Here is a 24483-nt window from a genome sequence, read left to right as displayed (position 1 = left end):
TCCACATATAACTATTGATTGTCTAACTTCATGGGAGTGCATCTGACACATTGGGCTGGATTTAATGGAAGCGACAAGGGCCTTGCCAGCCAGCAGATCAACACATCACCTCATTAAGATAAGTCATCCTGAATTAAATGACAACCGAGTCTAGCTGGGGTTGGACAGTGGTGGCCCTTCCCCACAATAGAGGACCATCCCTTGCCATACATTCCGCCTACTAAGAGTTGCTGGACAATCAGAGGCCGTAAACAATCCTGAAGACTGATGGCTGCTGCTCGTGGTATGCACACGTAAGACTTAGGATTCATGGAATCTCAGGCCCAGCTGACAGATGGCAGGAGCAGGATGGTAGGATAAATGAGAGAGGGGGTTGGCAGCCAGTGCAGGAGGTTGGTGGTTTGCAGGGACCACCCCCACTTCATGATGCAGGTTCCCTCAATCAGGTGCTGCATGTCCTTTTAACCCTGCCCCCTAGGAGCCCATGAGTGAATCCACCCATCACTGGGAGGAGAGTGGGAGGAGATCATTTAGTGGGCCTCATTAATTGGCTGCTGAGGAGTCTCAATTGGTATTGGGGTGGGAAGGCTGTCCATGGGTCTTCCTGCTTTAAATTTAATCAAGGTGGAGGTGGGAAAGTGGCCAGATTCCCATCTGCCATCCTCCCTCGTGATTTAGCTCCCTGCCATCACCTCAGGGGAGGACATTAAATTACAACCAAATACATCTAGTGTTGATGCCATGCAGCCTTCCATCTAACCTCTGCACCTTTGTACCCGGTCATTCATCACTAACCTAACCTCCAGAGCACATTTACTGCCAAACTCATGAGCTGGTGCTTGTTAGTTTGCCAGTGTGGTTTCGTCAATGAGCAGAACTGTCTTCGCATTATCAACACTGGTCATGACGGAGAGGAACAGGGTTAGTTTTTTGAGTGCAGAAAGAGAGAGTAGAGAAAGTCCAGTGACTCATGAAACCAGCTCAGTTTGTTGCACAGTTTCTGAATCATGAAGAACAGAAGTTGTGGATGGCCTTGCCAGTGATGCCATGATCCCATGAATGAATGCATTTTGAAAGGGTTGATACGTGCATAAATACTGTGTGATTCCACCTTTGATAGCAGCCTCCTGTCTTGAGTCATTGATGACCTGCTCCTATAACATCTCGAAGGAAATTCACTAGTGACAGTTTTGAACTGCTTGTATAGTGTGACTATTATGTATGCAGTATATAAGGTGTGTAGGGTAGTGAAGATTACAGTGGTGATGAGCAGGGGGAGAGGCGTGTAAAATGAGATGTGCTTTAATGAGTGTCAAAGAGTGAAGGGAAGTGTGAAAGGCGAGTATTACAAATTTTGAGGCTGAAGGTGAGAGCAGAGAATAAGAGCGTAGTGTTCATACTTTAACACTGCTGGGGAGATTGTTAGATTTATCTTGGCATGCAAGCATATCCTTGAAGCTGAGTTACTGGCATTGATCTCCTCTGCAACTTTATCCCCCAGCAGTGGAAGTGTTACCAAGGGGGGAACGAAGTTCACAGATGCAGGCAATGCGCAACCTATTTCTTGCATGCTGATTTTTGAGGCTTGATCCAATTTCTAGGAAATTAACTTTAATATCAGATAGGATGATATATCATTGAATCTTAGAATACCATCCCTAGAGACTCCAGACCATCATTTGATGGTTATTCCTTCTAGCCATTTTCCCGTATAGTAATATTAATGAATCAAGGTACATAAAGTTTTATTGTTATAAATGGCCAATCCTAGTTTCAGGAAATAGTTGATGCAACCTTTACATTTGCAATGTCTGTTGTCAACATTACCCATATAGCTGTTCTCAGCTGCATTAAAATAATTTTTTTAAACAAGAAACATTTTTGAATAGCTTAAACCATTCAATACTTTGTCAAATGACATATGATTATCCATAAAAATAGATTCTGACTTGTATAATATGTGATCAGTAAGGTTATTGAGCTAAGTATCCCATGATGGATGTCAGTTTGATTCCAAACTGTTCTGTGAGACAAACATCCAAGAAAACAGTTACTTAGATAGCTAGATAACAATCTTGTAATTTGCTGTGTTTTTTAAAGGATAATGCAATCATTATAGATAAGAATATTAATTTATATATTTCTCCTGTAATATAATTTACCATTTTCACTGAACATGTTACAGTCACCTCCACACTAGAAAGACAAAGTACAATTCACCGCATTGTTGAACATCTTTTTCCAATTCGTAACTCTCAAACTGCTGGCAGAGGCTTGAGCATCTTCTGAATCATTTGACAACCTTGTAAAGTGTGACTTTCAACTCCCCATCACGACATTTTAATCTTGCATCATAGACTCTCTTTGATCTGTTTCTGTTTGGCTTACTACTCTGTCCCAAAGGGATTCCATGCCATTTCCAAAAGAAGCAATACACCTTTACATTCTGAAGTTTTCTAGACTTAATATGGACTCAGATAAGTATAAGATGTTGTTAATCTTGAGAGTGTGCAGAAGAGATTTACAAATATGTTGCCAGGGTTGCAGGGCTATAGGGAGAGGCTGATTAGGCTGGGCTATTTTCCCTGGAGCGTCAGAGGCTGAGGGGTGACCTTTATAGAGGTTCATAAAATCAGGAGTGTGACATGGATATAGTTGATAGCCATTTCCCAGGGTAGAGGAGTCTAAAACTAGAGGGCATAGGTTTAGGATGAGCGGGAAAAGATATAAAAGGGACCTAAGGGGCAACTATTTCATGCAGAGGGTGGTGCATATATGGAATGAGCTGCCAGAAGAAGTGGTGAAGGCTGATACAATTGCAGCATTTAAAAGGAAACTGGATTGGTATATGAATAGGAAGGGTTTAGAGGGATTTGGGCCAAGTGCTGGCATTTGGGTCTAGACTAATTTCAGGTATTTAGGCATAGAAGAGTTGGACCAAAGGTTCTGTACAATTCTACGGCTCTATAAAACTTGCACTTTTCTTATGATTAAGAATGATGGTAATGATCAGTGGATACTAGGGTAAAGTGGATTTGTGCTGGAGGGTATTTTCCTTTGAGAAGAACCTCCATGCTGAAAGGGAGGGCATCCATTTGCTGCAGGTCTGTTTGCATTTTCCTCCTTAGGCTTTTGCATCCCGCTGTGTTGGGCTGGGTTCCTTTTCAACATCAGGCTATTTACCTCACGCTGCCTCACATATTCACACATATTGCTTGCTTCCCTTATTTCTTTCACACTGCTTCCAATTATGTGGTGCCATCTCAGCATCTAACCATCTCCTGTTTATTTTTTTTAAACTGATCACAGGTCATTCTGCTGATACTGCTTGTCTTACGAATATATTCTCTTTTATGTTCTTTTTATTGTTCCTTTCGTTTTTCCAGTTCTGCAGGATTTCAAACATCATTGTTCTCTCTGCAGTTGCTGGCTGACTGACCTGTGCTGTTTTTGCAGCACTTTCTGTCTTTGTTTCAGATTTTCAACATTTGTCACATTTTATTCCACCACAATGCACAGTGGCATTTGGAAAATCAGTGGAACACTTTACATCCCTTATCTTATCTCAGTGACAGCACATTTTACTGCATTCTAATTTCAAGTGCCAGTTTATTTAACAGTGTAGGATGATGTTTCCCTAGTTATTTGAACAGCAGTGATTCATAAATTAGAACAGTATTAAAGCACACTTAGGAATGGTGATGGAGAAAGCCTTGGATCACTGAGATGATGCAATGTCTCTGCCAACAATTTCAAACACACCTGCATTCTAAGTTTCTACTTGGATTTGACAACCTCGTCAGAGCTGGACATGACTCCGTATCAAGTTCCAGTGCATTCTCTCTATCCTGCTCTCTTCAGTCTCTGGGGCAGGAGCCTTTACTATTGTCTGAGGGCCTCAGGAAAGACTACTCTCTTAGGCTCTGCTGTGACCAACCTTTGAGAAAAATCGTAAGGACATTGAAAACACAAGTATTTTCTTTAGTGTTTTTGTAGAACATTTTTTTTCACTTGCAATGCAAATATTGGATAAGAAGTTGTTTCAGCTTGGTTAGAAGTCACATTATGAAAACTCCAGGAATACATTCAATCAGACCATTAAAAAAATTACACCTTCATGTTTCTTTTCATTATCACTTGACTTTCTGTCATCGCATTTTGTTAATTTTATTTACTAATTTGTAACATGGCTGTACGTGTCATGGGATTTGCTCCTGTGAACCTGATGGTTCTTTGCTGCATGAATTCTATTTCACTCCCAAAGGTGGAACTGCAATCCTTGTTTTTTGATCCTTAGCTGTTGCATCCTCATTGCCATGTGACTGCTACATCTCAATTCAATGTTTCCTCTCTGAAGACCTTAAAGCAGTTGTTTCTGAGATTGTTGGCCTTTTTTCTCACATTCTTCACGTTTGAATCACTGAAATTGACTTTCACTCGGCCATAGCACTGAAGACAAATGATTTTTCCTTGTCGCTTCTTCCTTCGTTACATGCTTTCCACTGGGGTCATCATCTGGAGACATGAGGTCAGGTTGCACATTTTAATGACCAGACCCAGCTCCAACTCTCTCATCTTTCTTTCTACCCATTGACAGTCTCTGTACATTCAGACTGCTTTTCCAACGTAACCTTCCAATGAGGTACAATTTCCATACATTGAATAATGTGAAGGCCTGAGTCACCTCCCATCTGCCACGTTCAGTAAAATTCAGCTCTTTTCAAATCCTGTTCTTTGCATCCTCGCCCACTGATCTGTGCTGATCTCAGTAAGTTCAAAGTTCCACCAACAGCCCATGTTAAAAATTTTCAGGATTTCGAAAGGTCCCTATCACTTCTCAAGCCCTACAGAAACCCTAAGAACACACTATACCTCTGTTTGTAACCTTGGATATCTCTCCTTTATCCATCCCATCAATGGCAGCCATGTCACACATTCCGGAATTTTCTCCTAGCACCCTTCACCTTTCCATCATTGTCTCCTCCTTTAAGTGTACATTAGTGACCAAACAGTTGAGTACTCTACCATAATGTCCTGCCTTGCTTCAGTGTTCCAGTTTGTCTGTTTCATTTTGTCACGTTTAAAGGCTTTACATCAATGTGAGATGTTTTGCATATTGTAGAAACTTTCACTGCAGGTATGTTAGGGGATATTTACTGAATCCACACTGTTGGCATGAAGCCTCACCCAAAAAGATTACAGTTTGATTAGTCGGGGCACACTTGACAATTTGCCCACAGTTTATTTGAAGCTTGTGCACACTGCATTCCCGAGTTACTGATTTGCAAGGCTTGATGAGCAACACTGCCATCAACAGCACAGATCTGGAAAATTAGCCCTTTTTAAAACTTCAGCTTCATCAATAAATCCAGTCATTTTGTTTTCGACAGGCAAGAATTTAACTGCAAGCATTTTGGAAAAATTCTACAATTTATCAAAACTTTCTAGCCTATAAAACACGACTCCATTTACTATTACCAGCTGCTACTTTGAGGTTAGAATCTTATGTCCTCTTTCATAGTGTGAAAGTAGAAGGGGCAATGAATCAGGCAGGATGGTGACGTATCTGAACCCCATCTCTGCCACAGAGGAAAGGTCCAGTCTCAGACGCCTTACCCCTCCACTTTTTGACGTCCTTAACTGGGCAAGCAATGACCACTTATGGACCTCATCTCACTGGCTGTGGTATGACTGCTGTGGCGGACAAGCTTATTGACATGTGGCAAGTGCAACAAGTGAAACTGTGCAGCCTAATTGTGGACAGTCAGGGAGATAGATCTCTTTTACAAATGCACTGTTTGAGGGACATAACATGGGAAGGTGAGGAAGACCAGTGAGAGCCACTCCTATCCTTGCTGTCAACACATCCTTGTATTCTAACTCCTTGTGGCACCCATTGTGAAACCTCTGTACTTAGCTGCAGCCAGCGTCACTCCTTGCCAAGTTAGCAATCATTTCAAAAGGCTTGGAATACAAGAGCAGAGCTGTACTGCTGAGTCTGTGTAAGGCACTGGTCAGACCATATTTGGAATGTTTTGAGCAGTTTCGGGCCCCATATCTAAGCAAGGACAACCGGTGTCGGAGGAATCCGAAGGATATTTACAAAAATGATTCTGGGAATGAAGAGGTTGTCACATGAGAACGGTTGTGGACTCTGAATCTGTACTCCGTAGAGTTTAGACCGATGAGGGAGGATCTTATCAAAATTTATAGAATACTGAGAGGCCTGCATTGAGCGGACGTGGAGACAATGTTTCCGCTAGTAGGAGAAATTAGGACCGGGGGGCACAGCCTCAGGATGAAAGGATGACTCTTTAGAACTGAAATGATGAGGATTTTATTTTCAACCAGAGGAAGTGAATATATGCCACATCATTGCCACAGAAGGCTGTCGAGTAGATGGGCAGGCGGCTGGAAAGTTGATGTTTCGGGTGTAACCCTTCTTCAGGATCCTTCTTCACCTCTTGATACTGCCTGGCTTGCTGAGTTCTTCCAGCCTCCTGCCTGTCTACTTTGGATTCCAGCATCTGTAATTTTTTTTGACTCTAACAGAAGGCTGTGGAGGCCATCACTGAATGCATCTGAGAGAGATAGATAGATAGGTTCTTGATAAGAGGATCAAGGGCTACAGGGAGAAGGCAAGAGAATGGGTTGAGAAACCTGTCAGCATGATCGAATGGTGAAGCAGATTTGATGGGCCAAATGGCCCAATACTGCTCCAATATCTTGTAGTCTTAAGGTCCGAGGCGCCTCTAGCTATCATTTCAGTGGCAGTCACAGATTCCCCAGTGGTACTGCTGTTGAAAAGGGTTGTTACCCTGTCCTTCACTGGCTGCCCCTATAAGCCTGACAGCTTTGGGAGGGTCTGTGGACCCCATGTCCATGAACCCAGGGGAGGCCCGCTGCTGGCCATGTGTGTACTAGATACCAATGGTCTTCTTGGAGGCAACATCAGTCTCTTACTGGTTGTCTAGCAGATTGCATGATCTCTAATGCCTGCAAAACAAAGTAGTCCACATTTAATACCAGACCTGGTTTCTTTTAATATCTAAAAATATTCAAGGAGCAATTTTATTGTAAACTACCTAATCACCTTCAAATGCATTTAGTAAACTAAAAGATGTGTGGTAAGGAAAGCCAAACTCTCAGAGATTTACCATACAGAAAGAGTTGAAAGAATTTTAGGATTGGGAATAAGAGAATGAAAAATAGGAACAATTTTATAAAGGAAAATGTGAACATCATTCTCTCTCCCTGCAGTATGTAACTAATATAAAAAGAGATAAAGCTGTCAATAACATGACACTGGCACAGAGCATGGATACTTTACCACAAACATCATCTTTTTGAATGAGAGAGTGCATGATATTGCTAAGGATTCATGAGTGAAGGTCAAAACAAACTGTAAAGAATGAAGGTGCTATCCCATCAGTCATTGGTAAAGATCTATAAGGCAGCTGACCCAGAAGTATTTTATTTTTATATACAAGGTGAATAGCTTCAGTTTTCTAATGATGTCACTGGAGTCTCGTTATAAACTCTAATCTTTTTTTCACCATGACTGATGAACTCTTTCAGCTGACATATTGAACTGAAATCGTGTCTCCTCTCCCAGTTAGCTTTAAATGATCCCATGGCACCAATGGAAAAAGAGCAGCTGTGCTATGACCAACATTTATCTCACAACCAACGTTGCTGCAACAGATTGTCTGACGACTTTGCTCATAGCTGATTGTGGGACCTTGTCATACAGAAACCCACTGCCATGCTCCTCCACATTTCACCAATGCATGAAAAACACTTCATTGACTGAGACATATTTTGGAAATGCAGAGGACTTCAAAAATGCCTGTTCGTTCTTGCTTTAAGTTGGCCACTACATACCCCATGCACTGAATAGTTTAAAACTAGATTCATAGCAATATTGTTACAATAATAGTCTGCCAGAAAATGGGTCATTAGGAAAAAAAAGATTTAATGAAGCAGATTGGGAAAATGAATGTATTTTGGAAGTTTTCTTTCTCCTTGAAGTAAATGCTATGACATTAGCAATATTTCTTGTTCAATGCGGGGTTAAGCCAGTGAACCCTTTCCAGTAAATGAGACATGCATTAAAAAGAATGATAATGTGCTGTGTGAAATCTGCACAACTCACCTGAGTCATCCTGCTGATATAATCCGAGTAAGACTCCCAATTTAATGCCAGTGATATTTATGGAGAGGTTTTTCTATGATGCAGGTTAGTACAATAAAAACAGGCCAAATTAAAGATGGTCACTTTGCCCTCCTATTTTCAAAGCAGTCACTTTAACACTAACGACTATGGCCTATATAACAGAAAATAATATTGCTAACAATGTCAGGGACATTACAAATGGACCAGCTATTATGCCTAATGAGAGCACAATATTAATTTCACTGAAATTGTATACTTGCAGCATAAACATGAGGAAAATATGTCATGATTGATGTTAGAGTAGTAAATTCTGTATGCTGGATATATTTCAAATATTATTGTTTTGTTCAGTGTCACTTATGTCAATGAAAGGAAATGTACACCATATTGTTTTGGGTTGGATTTCAGATTGTGGTGAGGGGAGGGGGGAGGTTTTACATGGAGAAGTGACTGAGATTGAATGCAGGTGGGTTGTGATACAGGCACAACAGTGGAAGCATTTTTGGAAGCCAGCATCAACCGAAGAAGTCTAGCCTTTATTCAGTCATGCTAACAGATGAGTTGGCAATTTAAGTACACTACTGAGACTGAAGGATCTAACTGCAACTGGCTGGGCTCCTCACACCTTGGGAAGTCCATCAGCTGCAGCAAGACAAGGACAAACTCAGAGACCAGTCTTTGTGGGTCAGGAGAAGGAATGCTAACTCTCAACCGTCCAAGCTGCACGCTCATGACAGCCCAATCCTGGGTCAGGATTCTAAATTCCCTGCAGGCTCAAAGCCAGCCCCTCCCCAGGGTCAAAATTCCGACTTCCTCTGCAGTGTCTAAAGATGATTGATCTGAATTTAATTATGTTAGTGTGGTCACTGATCTGTATAATTGTGCTTGATTGCTTAAACCAAGTGACTGAAAACACACACACACACACACACAGTTCTGAGGTGTTTAAAGTTCCATAAATAAATTAGTTAAATTGAGAAATGAGCCATTCCTGCATTTCCTTGAGAGAAATCTGATAAAACATATGCAGCTATGCAGTGACTACAAAACAAATGGTGATGAAGATATTGGACAACAGTTTAAATTTACATGACCATATATTTCTGCACCAGCGGAACCTCCTACATTGTTGGAGCAATGATTTCATGGCTTGTGACTTAATGGCTTATTAGAGAAACAGTCTTGAGTGTAGCAATAAGAAAATTATATTTGTACATTGTCTTGATCTAGAAGGCCTTCAAATATTCGAGCAGCTCACAGAAGATATGTCTACGTTTAATAGCAGTAAGACCTAACTTTGGAAAAAGACATGACCTTAGTAATCCAGATGGAACCTACCATGTTAGATCGCAAGTGGTTACACAGGAAACTCATAGTTACAGATGCAACCTACCCCAATTACTTCATGTACAAGGATTATGGACAAGGAGAGCTCAACCATTTGTTCGGCATATGCCATCTCTTGATCAATTCAAAAAAATGTCCACATTATGTAAATGCTCATTAAGTCATAGAATCCCTGCAGTGTGGAAGCAGGCCATTCAGCCCATTGAAGAAAATTTCACCCAGATCACACACCAGCTCCGCCCCCCCCCCCTCCCCACCCCCACCAACAATCCTGTATTTCCCACAACTCATCCACCTATTGTGCATATCCCTGGACACTGCAGGGCAATTTAGCATGGCCAATCCACCTAACTTGCACATCTTTGGACTATGGGAGGAAACTGAGGCACCAGAGGAAAACCACACAGACACAAGCAGAATGTGAAAACTCCACACAGGCAGTCACCCAAGGGTGGAATCAAACCGAGATCCCTGGTGCTGTGAGGCAGCAGTGCTAATCACTGAGGCACCGTGTTGCAATTTGTGTCCACCTCACATAGAAAAGTGCAGCTAATGATTAAAGTAGAACCATTTTTCAAAGGTGTGTAGAATAACAAAGAAGAAGACTTCATCAGTTTGACATGTGAAAGAATCTTTCCCTGAGAGTGAAGGGCAACATATCTATAGCATCATAAAATGTGTGGCAGAAGGTTGTCTTAAAGGTTGCAACCTAACAGAAAAGAATTTGCTCACATAACTGCATAAAAGAGCCACAAAAAGGCACAATTAGAGGAGAGACTTTTGCAGAATGAGGTTTCCAGCCTCACTTTCCAATACAGAGACATCTGATATGCAACAGAACTTTCAAAAGTGATCAGATGACATGCTGGATGTGGAGACGCTGTTTTCTGTCGTGGGAGAAACTAGAGTTAGGGCTCACTGTTCAAGAAGGAGGGATTGCCCATTTAATATAAACATGAGAAGATTTTTTATTCCCACAGGGATGGAGAGTCTTTGGAATTCTGGTTCCATCACCTTTCAGAGGAGTGAGTCCTTGAATGTTTTTAAGGCAGAAGTAAATAGTTTCTTAATAAGTAAGAGGATGAATGGTTATCAGAGGTAGACAGGAATTCACAGTAACCCAATCAGCTTTGAGCTTGTTGATTGGAGGAGCAGGGCGCAGGGGTGGCCTGCCTCTGCTCTAATTTATATGTTTCTATGTATCTGTGTGATGAAGACTTTGAGATTCATGCTGTGCTTAAGAGACATAAAAAGCTATATACTAGAGAGGAGAAGATATCTTTGTGCTGTGGCCAGAAGTCCCCCAGCAATGGAACATTACAAGTGCATGTGTAATAAATGCCTTACCACCAGCAAAATTGACAACTTAAGGAACATATTAAGATGGTAAAGATAAAGTCATCACAATCCTACCAGACCACAAGGCTGTGTTCTCTCATTAGATATAGAGAGAGAGAGACCACTGATATTTTGAGGACAGGGTGATACAGAATGGATGTGTAGCGGACATGCAGAGTACACCAACTGTGGAAGAGGGGGCAGAAAAGTACTTTTACATTTCCTCTGAATGACACCCCTCTAATGATGTCACAGAATCATAACATGAGATTTGTTGATCTAATCATAAACATCAGAGACTTTTGAATATCAAGGACCATTTCATTATGTAGAGGTAACAGACAAGTAGAATAAGAAATGATTAATGAGGAAACTATTGGCATGTGGCAATGTCACTGGAGTGGTCAACCAGTATTCAGGCTAATGATCTGGCGATATGTGTTCAAATACCACTGTAACATCAAGTGGCATTTAAATTCAATTAATAATTCTGATATTAAAAGCTTGTCTTTGTTGTGATCACCGTGAAGCTATTGTCAGTTGTTTAATAACAAAGGAAGTCCAATGTCCTTACCTGGCTGGGTTTACAAGTGATTCATGTAAAGGACTTAATGGACCTCTGAGATGACCTAGCAAGCTGCTTCGTTCAAGGGCAATCAGGGATGGACAACAAGTGCAGTCCTTCATCTATATTTGATGAAAGAATAAAATAGGTTGTTAGTTAGAATGAATTAATTGAAATGATGAAAAAAGGGAGAAAAGGTGTAGTGTTTGATAGTAATTAATTTGGACCAGGTTTTGGGTGGTAGAAGAGTTTGGACCCAAATGGCCTCCACACACACCCATTTTCTCTCCCATCTTCCCCAGTTTGAGTTCTCCGCACATCCCTCACGCACCCATTCTGTCTCCCCCTCCTTCTCGGTCCAACCTGTACCCTCTCCCCTTCCGGGTCGATTCTCCTACCCCCTTTCCCTTCCCCTCACACGCACCATCCCTTCTATTCCCTCCAGTCTTTCACACATAACACATGATGGAACTGTGCAAACATGGTGTTTGCTGTGTGAGTGCATAGACACAGTCACCCCACAGTTTCCAGTGTCACTCAATACAATCACTGACTCCACACAGAAAGATTTGGGCATCCTGCAAAAACCATATGTGTGTTGAAATTTATTCAAATGTTAAGATATTCAGAGTTCTGCAAATAAACTGTTTGAGTTTAGAATTAGAATCATCTATGCATTGCTCTGAGATGAATCAGGTAAATAAGACATTTGGTGACCCAGCGAATGTATAACGAATGTCAAGGAGAATACACAACACTTCTAGTTAATAATGTGAGATGCCCAGCGTGCAGAGGAACCCATACACCCAGGTTTACATTGGATATATGGCCTCTCTCTTCTGGTCAGTTGAAAAGTAACAACTCCAGCTCCTGCTACACTTTCTCAATGGGAAAGGGTAATGAGCCAAATAGAGTTACCAGTCATCTCAGATAACTTTGGAATCTCCAGCAATTAGAATTTATTTATTTTTTTCTTGGTGCATCACGTGTAAGACCAGTAATTGTTTTCTATCCCTAATTGCCTTTGAACTTAATGACTTGCCAGGCCATTTCAAAGGGCACTGAAATTGGACTGCTAATTGAAAATGTTGGCAAAATACCACTCCAGACTCCCACTATCAACGAGTGTGGAATTAGTTCCCATTTTCAGCCACAAAGCTTGGACTTGATCATAACTGAAAAGGTTCAGCCAGTAAAAATCACAAGCAGATCAGCCATGAATTTATTAAATGGTGGAGCTGGCTTGAGCAACTGAACGGTCTCCCACCTCTGCTTTGTATGTTGGCCTAATCTTCACTGGAATAAATGCACTGCAGCAAAGCTTCTATGTACTATCCTGAGGTGTCAGTGTTTTATTCAGCTCTTTTGAAACACAAGAATGTGTTCAACGTTTTGTCGCAAAGTAGCCATCCCAGATGTCACTTCAGTGCATACTTCTGGGTATTCTGATCCATAGTTAATGGCTGATTCGTCATTGAAAAACTCTTTTATCACAGGACTTCACAGTTTCACAGAGTTTATCACAATTGATTTTTTTCTGATGTGGGGGGTCACTGATGTGGGTGGAATTTGTCACTTCTTCCTAATTATCTTTGAACTGAGTCACATGCTAGATCACTTCAGAGGAAAGTTAATAGTCAACCATATTTCTATCAGTCTGGAGTCTCATGAAGGTCAGAGCAGATAAGGATTTTCTTCCCTAAAAGACATTGGTGTAATACATGGGTTTTTACAATAACTGATGATCATCTCAACATTAGAATTATTTTTAATTCAGATTTTGTTAGTTGAATTTAAATTCTACATCACTGAGGATTAACTGGGCCTCAGGATTACGAATCTAGTGACTTTACCACCTCACCACAATCTTCCCTTGACAGTAGTTGTTCATACAAGAAAGCTACAATTTTGGTCAAGCTAAACAATTATTCTATGTCTTCCTTTGTAAAGAAGGTAGTCTGTATTTGTACATACTCTTATCAGTATAGCAAAGTCTTACTTTAACCTAGTTCGTACAAAGTCAATAACTAAGTCTTTGAGAATGTATTTTGCATTCATTGGAAGGCTTCTGCCAGAACTTCTGGGAACTGTCTTTCCATTTATACACAGATCACTCACCCTCAACAACAGTGTGGCTGCTGTATTACTATTATCTGTTAGCAGAAGAGATTGGAAATGAATGGAATTTACTGGGTAAATTAGGGCATTTACTTAACAAATTTGAATGTATTAGATTTGCAATTTGCATATCTGGAATAAATTATTTGAAATAGATTGTTTGGGATCATTGCCAATTGCATACTTATAGTTGGTGTTCAGAGGTGGAATTTCTGAAGTTTGCTTTGTATCATAACAACATGAGCTGTGCTGAATACAAATCCCCATAGAGATCCATCTGGACAATAAAAACATAATTTGCTTAGTCTTTTGAGTTTAGATGAAGCAGCAACTGTTGAGAGCAGCTGTTTCTGTTACAGTTTGTGACCACTGGTGGGAAATCAAGTACATCAGCGGACAGTCATGCATCTTAATCATCTCCCAACCAGCCTTGCACGTTTGGTTCAGGCCATCATCTTTGACATGTTGACATTAGCCATTCTGCAAGGCTGTTGTCATCCTCAACTAAAAGCAGGATTTCTGAATGAAATGCAGCAAAGGCTGTATGCCTCTTGCACTGGTAAGTTTACAGAGCGACCCCAGTATCCATGGGATCGTTTTCTGTGGTTTCACTTACCCATGGTTTACCATAGCCCGAACACGTTATGGGGAATGTGCCAGCATTGGGGCTGCTGGGTAGGTACATTTCGCATTTAAATGAATGGGTTTGCTCCTATCTGTGGTTTCGGACTTCTGCAGTAGGTCCTGGAACGTAACCCCATTGGGTACAGGGATGGGACTACTGTATATATTTTGTCATATATTGGACAAAGGAACTATAGTCCTCATTGATTGGTCTGCAAGCTGAAGTGACACTACATTTTTATGGGCCAGCAATGTATTTTTGGAATAAAATCCGAAAGTGGAAAGAGAAACAGATTTAACATCTTGTGTCGTAGAAACAGCATTTTTGAATTATTGAGCTGCACAGGTCCTCTCCCAGGCCTTGGGAATAGCCACTGGCCAAGATGACAAGTTTGCACCTGAACAGAAGAATAAAAGTCAGTCAAGAAGATATGATGCTTGCCTGATTTTTGACGATGAGTGATTTTTACTAAATTTACTAGACAACATGAGCTGTTAGTTTTTATACAGCTGAAGCAGGTTTCTTTTTTTGCTGGAAAAAAAATCATTAATAGATTATTCAGCCTGCTCAGAGATGTTATTACTTGGACTGGGGACTTGAACCTAGGCTGAGGGACACTATCACTGCATCACAAGATCTCCGAAATGTCATTGATATAAATTAGGTTTAAACTGAAATCCTTCCCCACTTGTTTCTGAGAAAGGAGTAATAGGATGTGGAATTACTTTTGCCCATGTAATTAGTTCCTTCGCTGTGCGAACAAAGTGGTGCTGAGCACAAGCCAAACAACAGAAAAGATGAAAGAATTTAGGGCAGATGGCAACAGACCAGTTGCTGCACTATCTCCCAGTGGATAGATGCAGTTCACATGTAGCACAGATCGGGGAGAGAACTTGCACATGTTTGTAGCTGTTCAGCAGCAGGGTAAATACTGCAAACACACAGCCACATGAAAAATATTTAATAGCTCTGCACTTTGAAAAGACCTGCTGTACACATCAGATTTTACAGTGAATATTGCCTGATAGAGGGACACTTTGCAGACTTTGGCTTGGATCATCCATGATGATTGCAATGTCATTGCACTCTGCCATTTGGTATCGTTAAAAGTCCATTGTGAATGTTTCATGAATAAGTTGATGATTGGATAAATGGATGAGTGACTGAAACAGTAAGTGGGTACGTGAGTGAGTAAGATTGAAAGGAGTCAAGTGGGTGAAAAGTAGGGGTTTGAGAGGTTAGATAGGCAAGATGACTAGGTGGGTGAGGTGAATAACTGAGAATGGGGTTCATGAGTGAGGAGGGTAGGCTGTAAGGGATTAGAATGTAGGGGTGTAGGTGGGTGAATGGGTACTCAGATCAAGAATGAGGTGGGTTAGGTTGGGATGTTAGTATGTGTTCAGTAGGGAAAGTCAGGTTGGGAGTAGACAGGTCAGGTAGTCAGACAGCAGGAACAGGTTAGGAATATAGTCTGGTGTGGCCAGGCAATAGTTTGGTCAGGTGTTGGCCATGCATTCGTCAGATGGTCAAAGGGTGGTCAAGTCAAAGATAGTCAGGTCAGACAGGACGATAGTCAGATCATTGAGGAGAGAGCTGGGTGAGGAATGCATTTGGATAGGATAGCGAGGTGAAGGGAATAGAGAATGGATAGTCAATATGGGTTGAGGGTTAGTGGAATGTTAGTCAGATGGGGTGGCATTTGAAATGGTCTTTGCTTTCCACTAGGACTATCCAAGGGGAGAAGGAGGTTAGCCTCATTGCAAAAACCGTAGGCTGAATGGCCTCTTTCAGCACTGAAATCAAGCTTTGGGAGATTGGATTAATAGCAGCTGATTAAAATGCTGTGCCACCTCTGTGAGCTAAGGAGTGGCCATAAACCAAGATGCCCCAGCCTACAACTGGCTAGGAAACTGCCAATAAAAGGAGGTGGGAGTTGGTTTTTAAATGAGCCCCTAATTGGCACAACTTGCTGCCAGTCGGAGTCCATGCTGTAAAAGGCTGTGCCAGCAGAAAAATCTCAGGCTCCCATACTTTGCATTGCTCTTTAACCAACCTTCCCATCTCCCAACCTATCTCCTGAGGGCTGGTAACATTCAGCCCTTCATGTCTCTGATGTGGCATCATCACTGTGCACAGTAAAAGCCAGAATACTGCAAAAGCAAATAGGGGCATTGCTAACCAGCCTCACCTTTTGCAGCTATTGAGCAGACCTGGGGGGTTGAAGAAGAATTTAGAAAGATCCTCACAAAACCCTGTTTATAGACCACATTGGAATCACACAACAGGTCAAATGAAATGTGGATTCCCAGTTTACCCAGAAGTTAATCAGCCCTTTGGCATCTCCTGCAGTGGAATCCTCAGAGCTTTCTCGACAGCTGAAATAGCTCCTCCCATGACAATTATTCCAAGGAAAATTGCTACTCATTCCATTCTAAACACTACGGCTGATACTAAGTGACCGATAGCTGAGGAGCAACAGTTCCCTAACTTCTCTGAAAGCTGAGCAGGAATTCTCTGAAGTGCAAGGTCTCATCAACACCACCCATTGACCATACTGGCTCAGTCACATATCAAAATATGTGACAGTGTGACCAAGGAGAAATTATATTGTTGCATGTTTCAAGAATTATGAAATAAGTTGAATTCAGCATAAGCACTTAGATCCATTCAAATCAGCTGAAGAAAGAATGAGACTTTTGGGACTTTGTTGAGGTATTATAGAAAACAATCATATCAAATATTTATTACGATGGCTTCATGTGATTGGGGAAGGGGAGATAGTTAATACAAGGTTGATGGTCTACTAAAGTGGTGATATTGGGGATTGATGGGTATTAGCCAGGAGCCCGCAACTTGGAAGACAATAATGGGTTTTATAACACTCCAATATGCGCAGTTCTGGGAAAAATCTGTGGTGGAATCTTAAGCTTCTGGTCAAATTGAAAATCTGGCTAAATCTGGAGTTGAAGTTAGAAGGTGAAATCTTGAAGACTAATTTTAGATCTATTCGTTACTGATGAAAATACTACTTTATTGGTGCAGTGTGATCAGTTACTTTCCATGTTATGAAGATGATTGAAGTTCACCAGTTATTACCTGCTTGTTCAGACATTACGTGAAATAAATCAATTTGTTAGCTTGCAATTCATTTTGTTTCACTTCATATATTTAACAAAGTGCCAGGAACCTTGGTCCGATCCCTCAATGCCTATTAAGAAAACAAGAGGATGGGTAGTATTGTGTTCGACATTGGAGAGTTGTGGAGAAAAACATCCAGCAGAAAGAAGAGCAAATGACTTTCAAAAAAATATGACCTACATGTAAAAGCAGTTGAACACATTTAAAATTCCAGGTCTCTGACCCTCTCACACAAAGGCTTTCATTAAAGCAATTTGAATGCCGAGTTTTGCTTTTCTTTAATTCATTGCCCTGTACCTAGGAAAGAAATGAGACAGTGTGATACAACTTTGGTTTCGCAGTGCAGATAAACATAGTAGCAAGTCAGCTGTGTAATAGTTTCTTATTTAATCATTGTATTAACCTGCACTTAACATTTAAATAACATTGTTCTTCACCTCAGTGAAATTTAGAATTGCTCGAGCATCAATGTTAAGATGCAATTCTTTTCCTGAATTAATATATGTTGCTGAATGTTAACACCTACTTTCCTTTCCTTTCCTGTGCAGTATTTTTCTATTTCCATAATTATGCGACAGTTACCTTGATTTAAGAAACTCTTTTATAACTTAACATTAACTAAAGACAATGGAAATGAATGAACTGTGAAACATGAAGGGAATAAAATGTCTGAAATTTTAATGGTGTTACGAGAAAGTTAAGGCTGGCCATTCAACTTATTTTCTTTGTTGTTGCCCTTACCTGCAGGCTCACCTGGAAAACTGCTACCTACTCCTGAAACTAGAGTTATGATATTTGAACAGAGACAGCCATGAAAGGGTTAGGAGGCAATCGAAGCCGTCACCTTTCTGACAACTGTGAACCTACAAGTGACCAAATGTATCCAACCACTACCCCAGAAAGGAATCCCTATCTGCTGAGTCCAGCAGATACATATCAAATGGAACATCATCGCTTCCCAACTACCAGCACTCTGCAGGGAGACTGCCTCCTTCCGTTGAACAATCAGATTGCCAGCAGCACCTTCCCCAGGATCCACTATAACTCACACTTTGACCTGCAAGACGATTGTAGTTTCACCCCCAACACTTCTACAAGCAAAATCAATCGCATTCCTGCTAACCTGCTGGACCAGTTTGAGAAGCAGCTGCCTATTCACAGGGACGGATTCCACACTTTGCAATTCCAGAGGGGCGATAACAAGCACCGGGCTGAAAGTCCTGGTCGGATACGCCATCTCATGCACTCTGTGCAAAAGCTCTTTGCAAAGTCTCAGTCCCTTGAAGCCACCGGCAAAGGAAGTGTGAATGGGAGCAAATATGGTTCAGACGACTCCAAGCAGAGCAAGAGAAGCAAGAGCAAGGACCGAAAATTGGAATCAAAACGCAGAACAAGAACAAATATATCAGGCTGGTGGAGTTCAGATGATAACCTGGATAATGACAACATAAACTACCGGAATCCGATGAGTTTAATGACACTTGGGAGACGCACTGACCACGGTCCTGCCAAATACTTCATGAATGCATATAACACAATCAGTGAACATACTCTTAAAGCTTCAAAGAGCAATAATGACTTGAAATGTTCACCTTGTGTGAATATACCAATAAATGCTGATTCAAAGTACATAAAGAGGGGTTCCTGGTCCACACTGACCTTAAGCCAGTCTCGAGAAGTTTGCCAAAAATCATCTGCTACAATGGACAAAGCACTATTGAAATCCAAGTCATATCATCATGATCTTGCTTCCCAGTACTTGAAGGTAGGTGACATGTTTTGAAGGTTGAGGTCTATTTCAAATCTTCCACAAGCAAATCCCACAATATCTTTTATTCATTTCGCAAATATCAAATTACAGCTTTACGACTCTTAGCAGTACTTTATACTATATTGTATATTTCACTTAGGATCTAAGAAATGCCATGAATATGAATCTAAAGACTGTCGAACAACATCCAATCTTTAGTGTGCACCTCTCATCTGACAAATATATGGAATAATCAGCTAAGACTGAACTCAGAACAATACACAGTAGGGTGGTTTCAGGGGTTCGATGTTGCCATTTAGTGAAATTTCTTCCACATTTCACAATTTCTCAAACATAACTGTGCACTGATCCCATTTAATCCAGTTAATAGACCATTCAGTGGCAAATTAAAGGTTTCATTAAAAATGTGCAAAAATAATATTAACATACCATGTTACAAGAGTGACAATTTGTCCTCTGAAATAACTTCTTACCTGCATACCACTGAAGGATGACATAGGTCAGCTTCCCTCATGATGATTTTCTCAATTTTATTACTGAAATATATAAGGGACAATCTTCCCACAAAAACCAAAAACTTTGTTTCAAAAGGAAGACTCTGCCAAATGTTACGGGCCATCAGACATTTAGTTCTCTTGGATGTTAGGGAGGGAGGATGTCCTGCTTCCAATCAAAAGGCCAGCAGTTCTCAACTCTTTTAGGAACAGTGGCTGGAACTGCAGCCAGTATCCAAGCAAGCGTGTCAATGGTAGTTATTAGGCCAAGTAAGTGAAGTATCCACACAGAGGCCAGACAAGCGGACCTTGGCAAGAGAACAGAAATTGCAAAGCCAGAAGCAAGGTATTCAAGAGGAGGTGGCTCTTTCTGCCGGGCAAAGAATTCCCAAACAGGAATACCACGACTCTCCACCAATCGTAGAGTCAGCAGGATTTAACTGAAAGTCTAGCGAAGTGGCATGAGCAGTGCTCGTTATTCATGCACCACCTCAATTGGCTAAGGGTAAGTCGGCTGCCACCCTGCCTCTGATAAAATTTCAATAGCGGCAGGTAGACACTGGGCATGTTGGGCTCCCTGGCAGCCTACCCAATTTTATGCTACCCCTCCACCACCACACTAGGAGGGGGATAAAATTCCAGCTTTCAAATCCAAGAGTTTCCTTCTGTATTTAGAAAGTGGTGGAAGCTGGTGATAGTAGAAAAACTGGCTATTATACAACCCATTCACTTTCCCATTTTGCCAATTTCAGACAATCTGCAATATACCCTGAATTTTGTGCACATACCCTGAATTGAAAATTACCTCCCAAGGTAGTTAGCATTCACATTCTATAAGATGGCTAGCTCTGGTTAGACATCTCCCTTATTGTGCAATATTTGAAATTGTAGCACATGCCTTCAATTGCGAATGACATTGCATTTATCTTATAGAGATTGTGTCCCCTGTAGTTCAATGATTTTGTGCTGATTTTACACGAGCTGCTATAGAAGTCCTGAAAACCAGGAGGCCACCCATGATGTAAAGAAGGTACACAGGCATAAAATTCATACAGTGGTGTATGCATTATCACTAAAGCAATTGATTTCACATTGATATAATTTGAACAAAGCAGATGTATAATCTCAGCATTAATTTCTCCAGTCAAGTGGGAAACATTTATGTAAAAATAGTATTTATGCATCAATTGCTGCAACTCAATCAAGGTGCTGTAAAACATAAACCTTCATAATCTTAACTCAGCCATTATCTTTGCACCTTAAGTAGTAACATGGCTGGCCAATGAAATTCAGACTACTATGTGTTTGCTGCAGGCTGTTAATTATTAATTGCTTGATGAATGAATATTTATGATATTTTTCTGTTGCTTGAGAAAATATTTAATATTTCAGTAAATGCAGAGGGTAGGATAAGGTCTAATTTATTTGTTCATTTTAACTTATTTTCTTTTTCCACTGATAGTGTTTGGAAAGTAGGATTTTTCTGGGGAAGAGGAGAAAAAGATCTCCAAGGTCACAGATTCACAAAGTTGTATTTACCTATCATAATATTATCAATATTTACAGTGCATAAGCAGACCGTTCTGTTCATCATTTCTGTGATTTTTCTCTGAAGCAACAATTTCTTAACACCGAATCCCTGTCATTTCCCTGCAGCAATGCAGATATTTTCCTCTCAGATAATGATTTAAATCCCTTTTGAAAGCCTCAATTGACACTTTCTCCACCACACTCTCAAGTAGTGCATTCCATATCCTGACTACTCTTTCTGTAATAAAATTTTTCCTTATATCACTATTCCTGCTTTTGACAAGGAATTTAAGTCTGTGCTTTTTGGTTCTGAATCCTTCCACCAATAAGAACAGTTTCTCCCCATCCACTCTGTCCAATTCCCTCACAGTTTTGAATACTTTTGTCAAATCTCCTTTCAATGTACTTTTTTTCCATGGAGAACATTCCCAAATTCTTTTATCTTTCCATGCAATTGAAATTCCTCATCCCTGGAAATGTTCAGCACCCTCTCTAAAATCCCCAGAACCTGATCAGGTGTACCCTAGAACTCTGTGGGAAGCTAGAGAAGTGATTGCTGGGCCTCTTGCTGAGATATTTATATCAACGATAGTCACAGGTGAGGTGCCGGAAGACTGGAGGTTGGCTAACGTGGTTCCACTGTTAAAGAAGGGTGCTAAGGACAAGTTAGGGTACTGTAGACCTGTGAGCCTGACGTCGGTGGTGGGTAAGATGTTGGAGGGAATCCTGAGGGACAGGATGTACATGCATTTGGAAAGGCAAGGACTGATTAGGGATAGTCAATATGTCTTTGTGCGTGATCATGTCTCACAAATTTTATTGAGTTTTTTGAAGAAGTACCAAAGAGGGTTGATGAGGGCAGAGCGGTAGATGTGATCTATATGGACTTCAGTAAGGTGTTCAACAAAGTTTCCCATGGGAGACTGATTAGCAAGGTTAGATCTCACTGAATACAGGGAGAACTAGCCATTTGGATACAGAACTGGCTCAAACGTAGAAGACGTAGAAGACAGAGGGTGGTGGTGGAGGGTTGTTTTTCAGACTGGAGGCCTGTGACCAGTGGAGTGCCACAAGGATCGTTGCTGAGTCCTCTACATTTTGTCATTTACATAAATAATTTGGATGTGAGCACAAGAGGTATAATTGGTAAGTTTGCAGATGACAGCAAAATTGGAGGTGTAGTGGACAGCGAAGAGGGATACCTCAGATTACAACAGGATCTTGACCAGATGGACCAATGGGCTGAGAAGTGGCAGATGGAGTTTAATTCAGATAAATGTGTTGTGCTGCATTTTGGGAAAGCAAATCAGAGCGGGACTTATACACTTAATGGTAAGGTCCTAGGGAGTATTGCTGAACAAAGAGACCTTGGAGTGCAGGTTCATAGCTCCTTGAAAGTGGAGTCACAGGTTGATAGGTTAGTGAAGAAGGCGTTTGGTATACTTTATTTTATTGATCAGAGTATTGAGTACAGGAGTTGGGAGGTCATGTTGCGGCTGTACAGGACATTGGTTAGGCCACTGTTGGAAGATTACATGCAATTCTGATCTCCTTCCTATCGGAAAGATGTTACGAATCTTGAAAGGGTTCAGAAAAGATTTACAAGGATGTTGCCAAGGTTGGAGGATTTGAGCTATAGGGAGAGGCTGAACGGGCTGGGGCTGTTGTCCCTGGAGCGTCGGATGTTGAGGGGTAACCTTATAGAGGTTTACAAAATTATGAGGGGATGGATAGGGTAAATAGGCAAAGTCTTTTCCCTGGGGTCAGGGAGTCCAAAACTAGAGGTCATAGGTTTAGGGTGAGAGGGGAAAGATATAAAAGAGACCTAAGGGGCAACCTTTTCACACAGAGGGTGTTATGTGTATGGAATGAGTTGCCAGAGGAAGTGGTGGAGGCTGGTACAATTGCAACATTTAAAAGGCATCTGGATGGGTATATGAATGGGAAGGATTTGGAGGGATATGGGCCGGGTGCTGGCACGTGGGTCTAGATTGAGTTGGAATATCTGGTCGGCATTGACAGATTGGACCGAAGTGTCTGTTTCCATGCTGTACATCTCTATGACTCTATGACTCTAATGCCTTCACGTTTTCCCTCAAATGTGTTGTCCATACCGGACTCAGTTTTCCAGCTGAGGCTGAACACATGTTTTGTTCAGGTTTAATGTGACTTCCTTACTTTTCTACTCTTTGCCTCAATGGATAAAGCTTCCAAATGCCAAATATTTTAAACTGTCACCGGTGTTCTGCCACCATTCTCAATGCTGTGCCTAAAATCACACCCAGATCCTTCTGCTTCTGCACTCATTTTAGAATTGCATCCTTTATTTTGTATTGTCTCTCCATGTGCTTCCTAAGCATCAAATTCCCCTCTGCATTAAGTTTCAGTTGACAGTTGTCATACAAGTCATAAAGTCATAGAGATGTACAGCATGGAAACAGACCTTTTGGTCCAACTCGTCCAAGCCGACCAGATATCCTAAACTGGTCTAGACCCATTTGCCAGCACTTGGTCCATAACCCTCTGAACCCTTCTTATTCATATATCCATTCAGATGCCTTTTAAATGTTGCAATTGTGCCAGCCCCTACCACTTCCTATGGCAACTCATTCCATACATGCACCATCCTCTGTGTGAAAAGGTTGCCCCTCAGATTTTTAAAATCTTTCTCCTCTAACCCTAAACCTATGCCCTCTAGTTCTGGACTCCTCCACCCCTCTGTCCATTCCGCCGACAGGTCTGTGTTATTTTTGAAGTTATATACTAACGTCCTCGTGGTTCACGACACTTTGAAGTTTTGTATCATCTATAATTTTTGATAATGTGCCCTGCACACTGAAGTCATTAGTATGGATCAGGAAAAGGAGGGATTCTCACACTTGGAGAATTCTACTGTAAAACTTTCTCCTGTCTGCAAAAACGTTGGCTGTAACTTATCTGTTTCCTATTCCTGAACAAATTTTGTGTTCATGTTGCTACTGTCCCTTTTATTGCATAGGTTTGAAATTGTCTAACTGTTCTTCTAAGTGAGCTTTTTTCAAGTATCTTCTGCAAGTCCATCTGAATCACCACAATAGCATTTCCCTCGTTGATCCACCCTATTACCACAAATTATTAAATCATTGTTCTTTGATTAAGAAAAAGTAGCTTAATAAGACCATGCACAACAGAACTAGGCACAATTGTTAGTTTGGAAAATAATTTTAAACTCATTAAAAACATTGATAAGACCAACAGAGTATTGTGTACACTTTTATCTCCACATTATAAAATGGAAACAGAGGCATCGGACATGTACAAAAGTGATTCATAATATGATAGAAGTACCTAGAGGGTTTATCTATCAAGAAAGGTCGAACAGACAAGACCTCTTCTCACAGG

The 24483-nt window shown here is 41.0% G+C and overlaps 1 protein-coding gene across 3 annotated transcripts in view; it reads left to right on the top strand.

The window, feature by feature from the left end:
* LOC140462943 (disks large-associated protein 4-like) overlaps positions 1-24483 on the top strand; it is a 572009-nt gene that overhangs the window by 333782 nt on the left and 213744 nt on the right. For all 3 annotated transcript variants that reach the window (XM_072556463.1, XM_072556464.1, XM_072556462.1), the window contains one exon: positions 18055-19072. In XM_072556463.1, the coding sequence (XP_072412564.1) occupies positions 18119-19072 (954 nt within the window). In that variant the 5' untranslated portion in view covers positions 18055-18118. The remainder of the gene's footprint in view (positions 1-18054; positions 19073-24483) is intronic.

The sequence above is a fragment of the Chiloscyllium punctatum genome, chromosome 37, assembly GCF_047496795.1.
Source record: "Chiloscyllium punctatum isolate Juve2018m chromosome 37, sChiPun1.3, whole genome shotgun sequence".
In the NCBI taxonomy this organism is placed as follows: Eukaryota; Metazoa; Chordata; class Chondrichthyes; order Orectolobiformes; family Hemiscylliidae; genus Chiloscyllium; species Chiloscyllium punctatum.
This window is presented reverse-complemented; position numbering and strand designations above follow the sequence as displayed.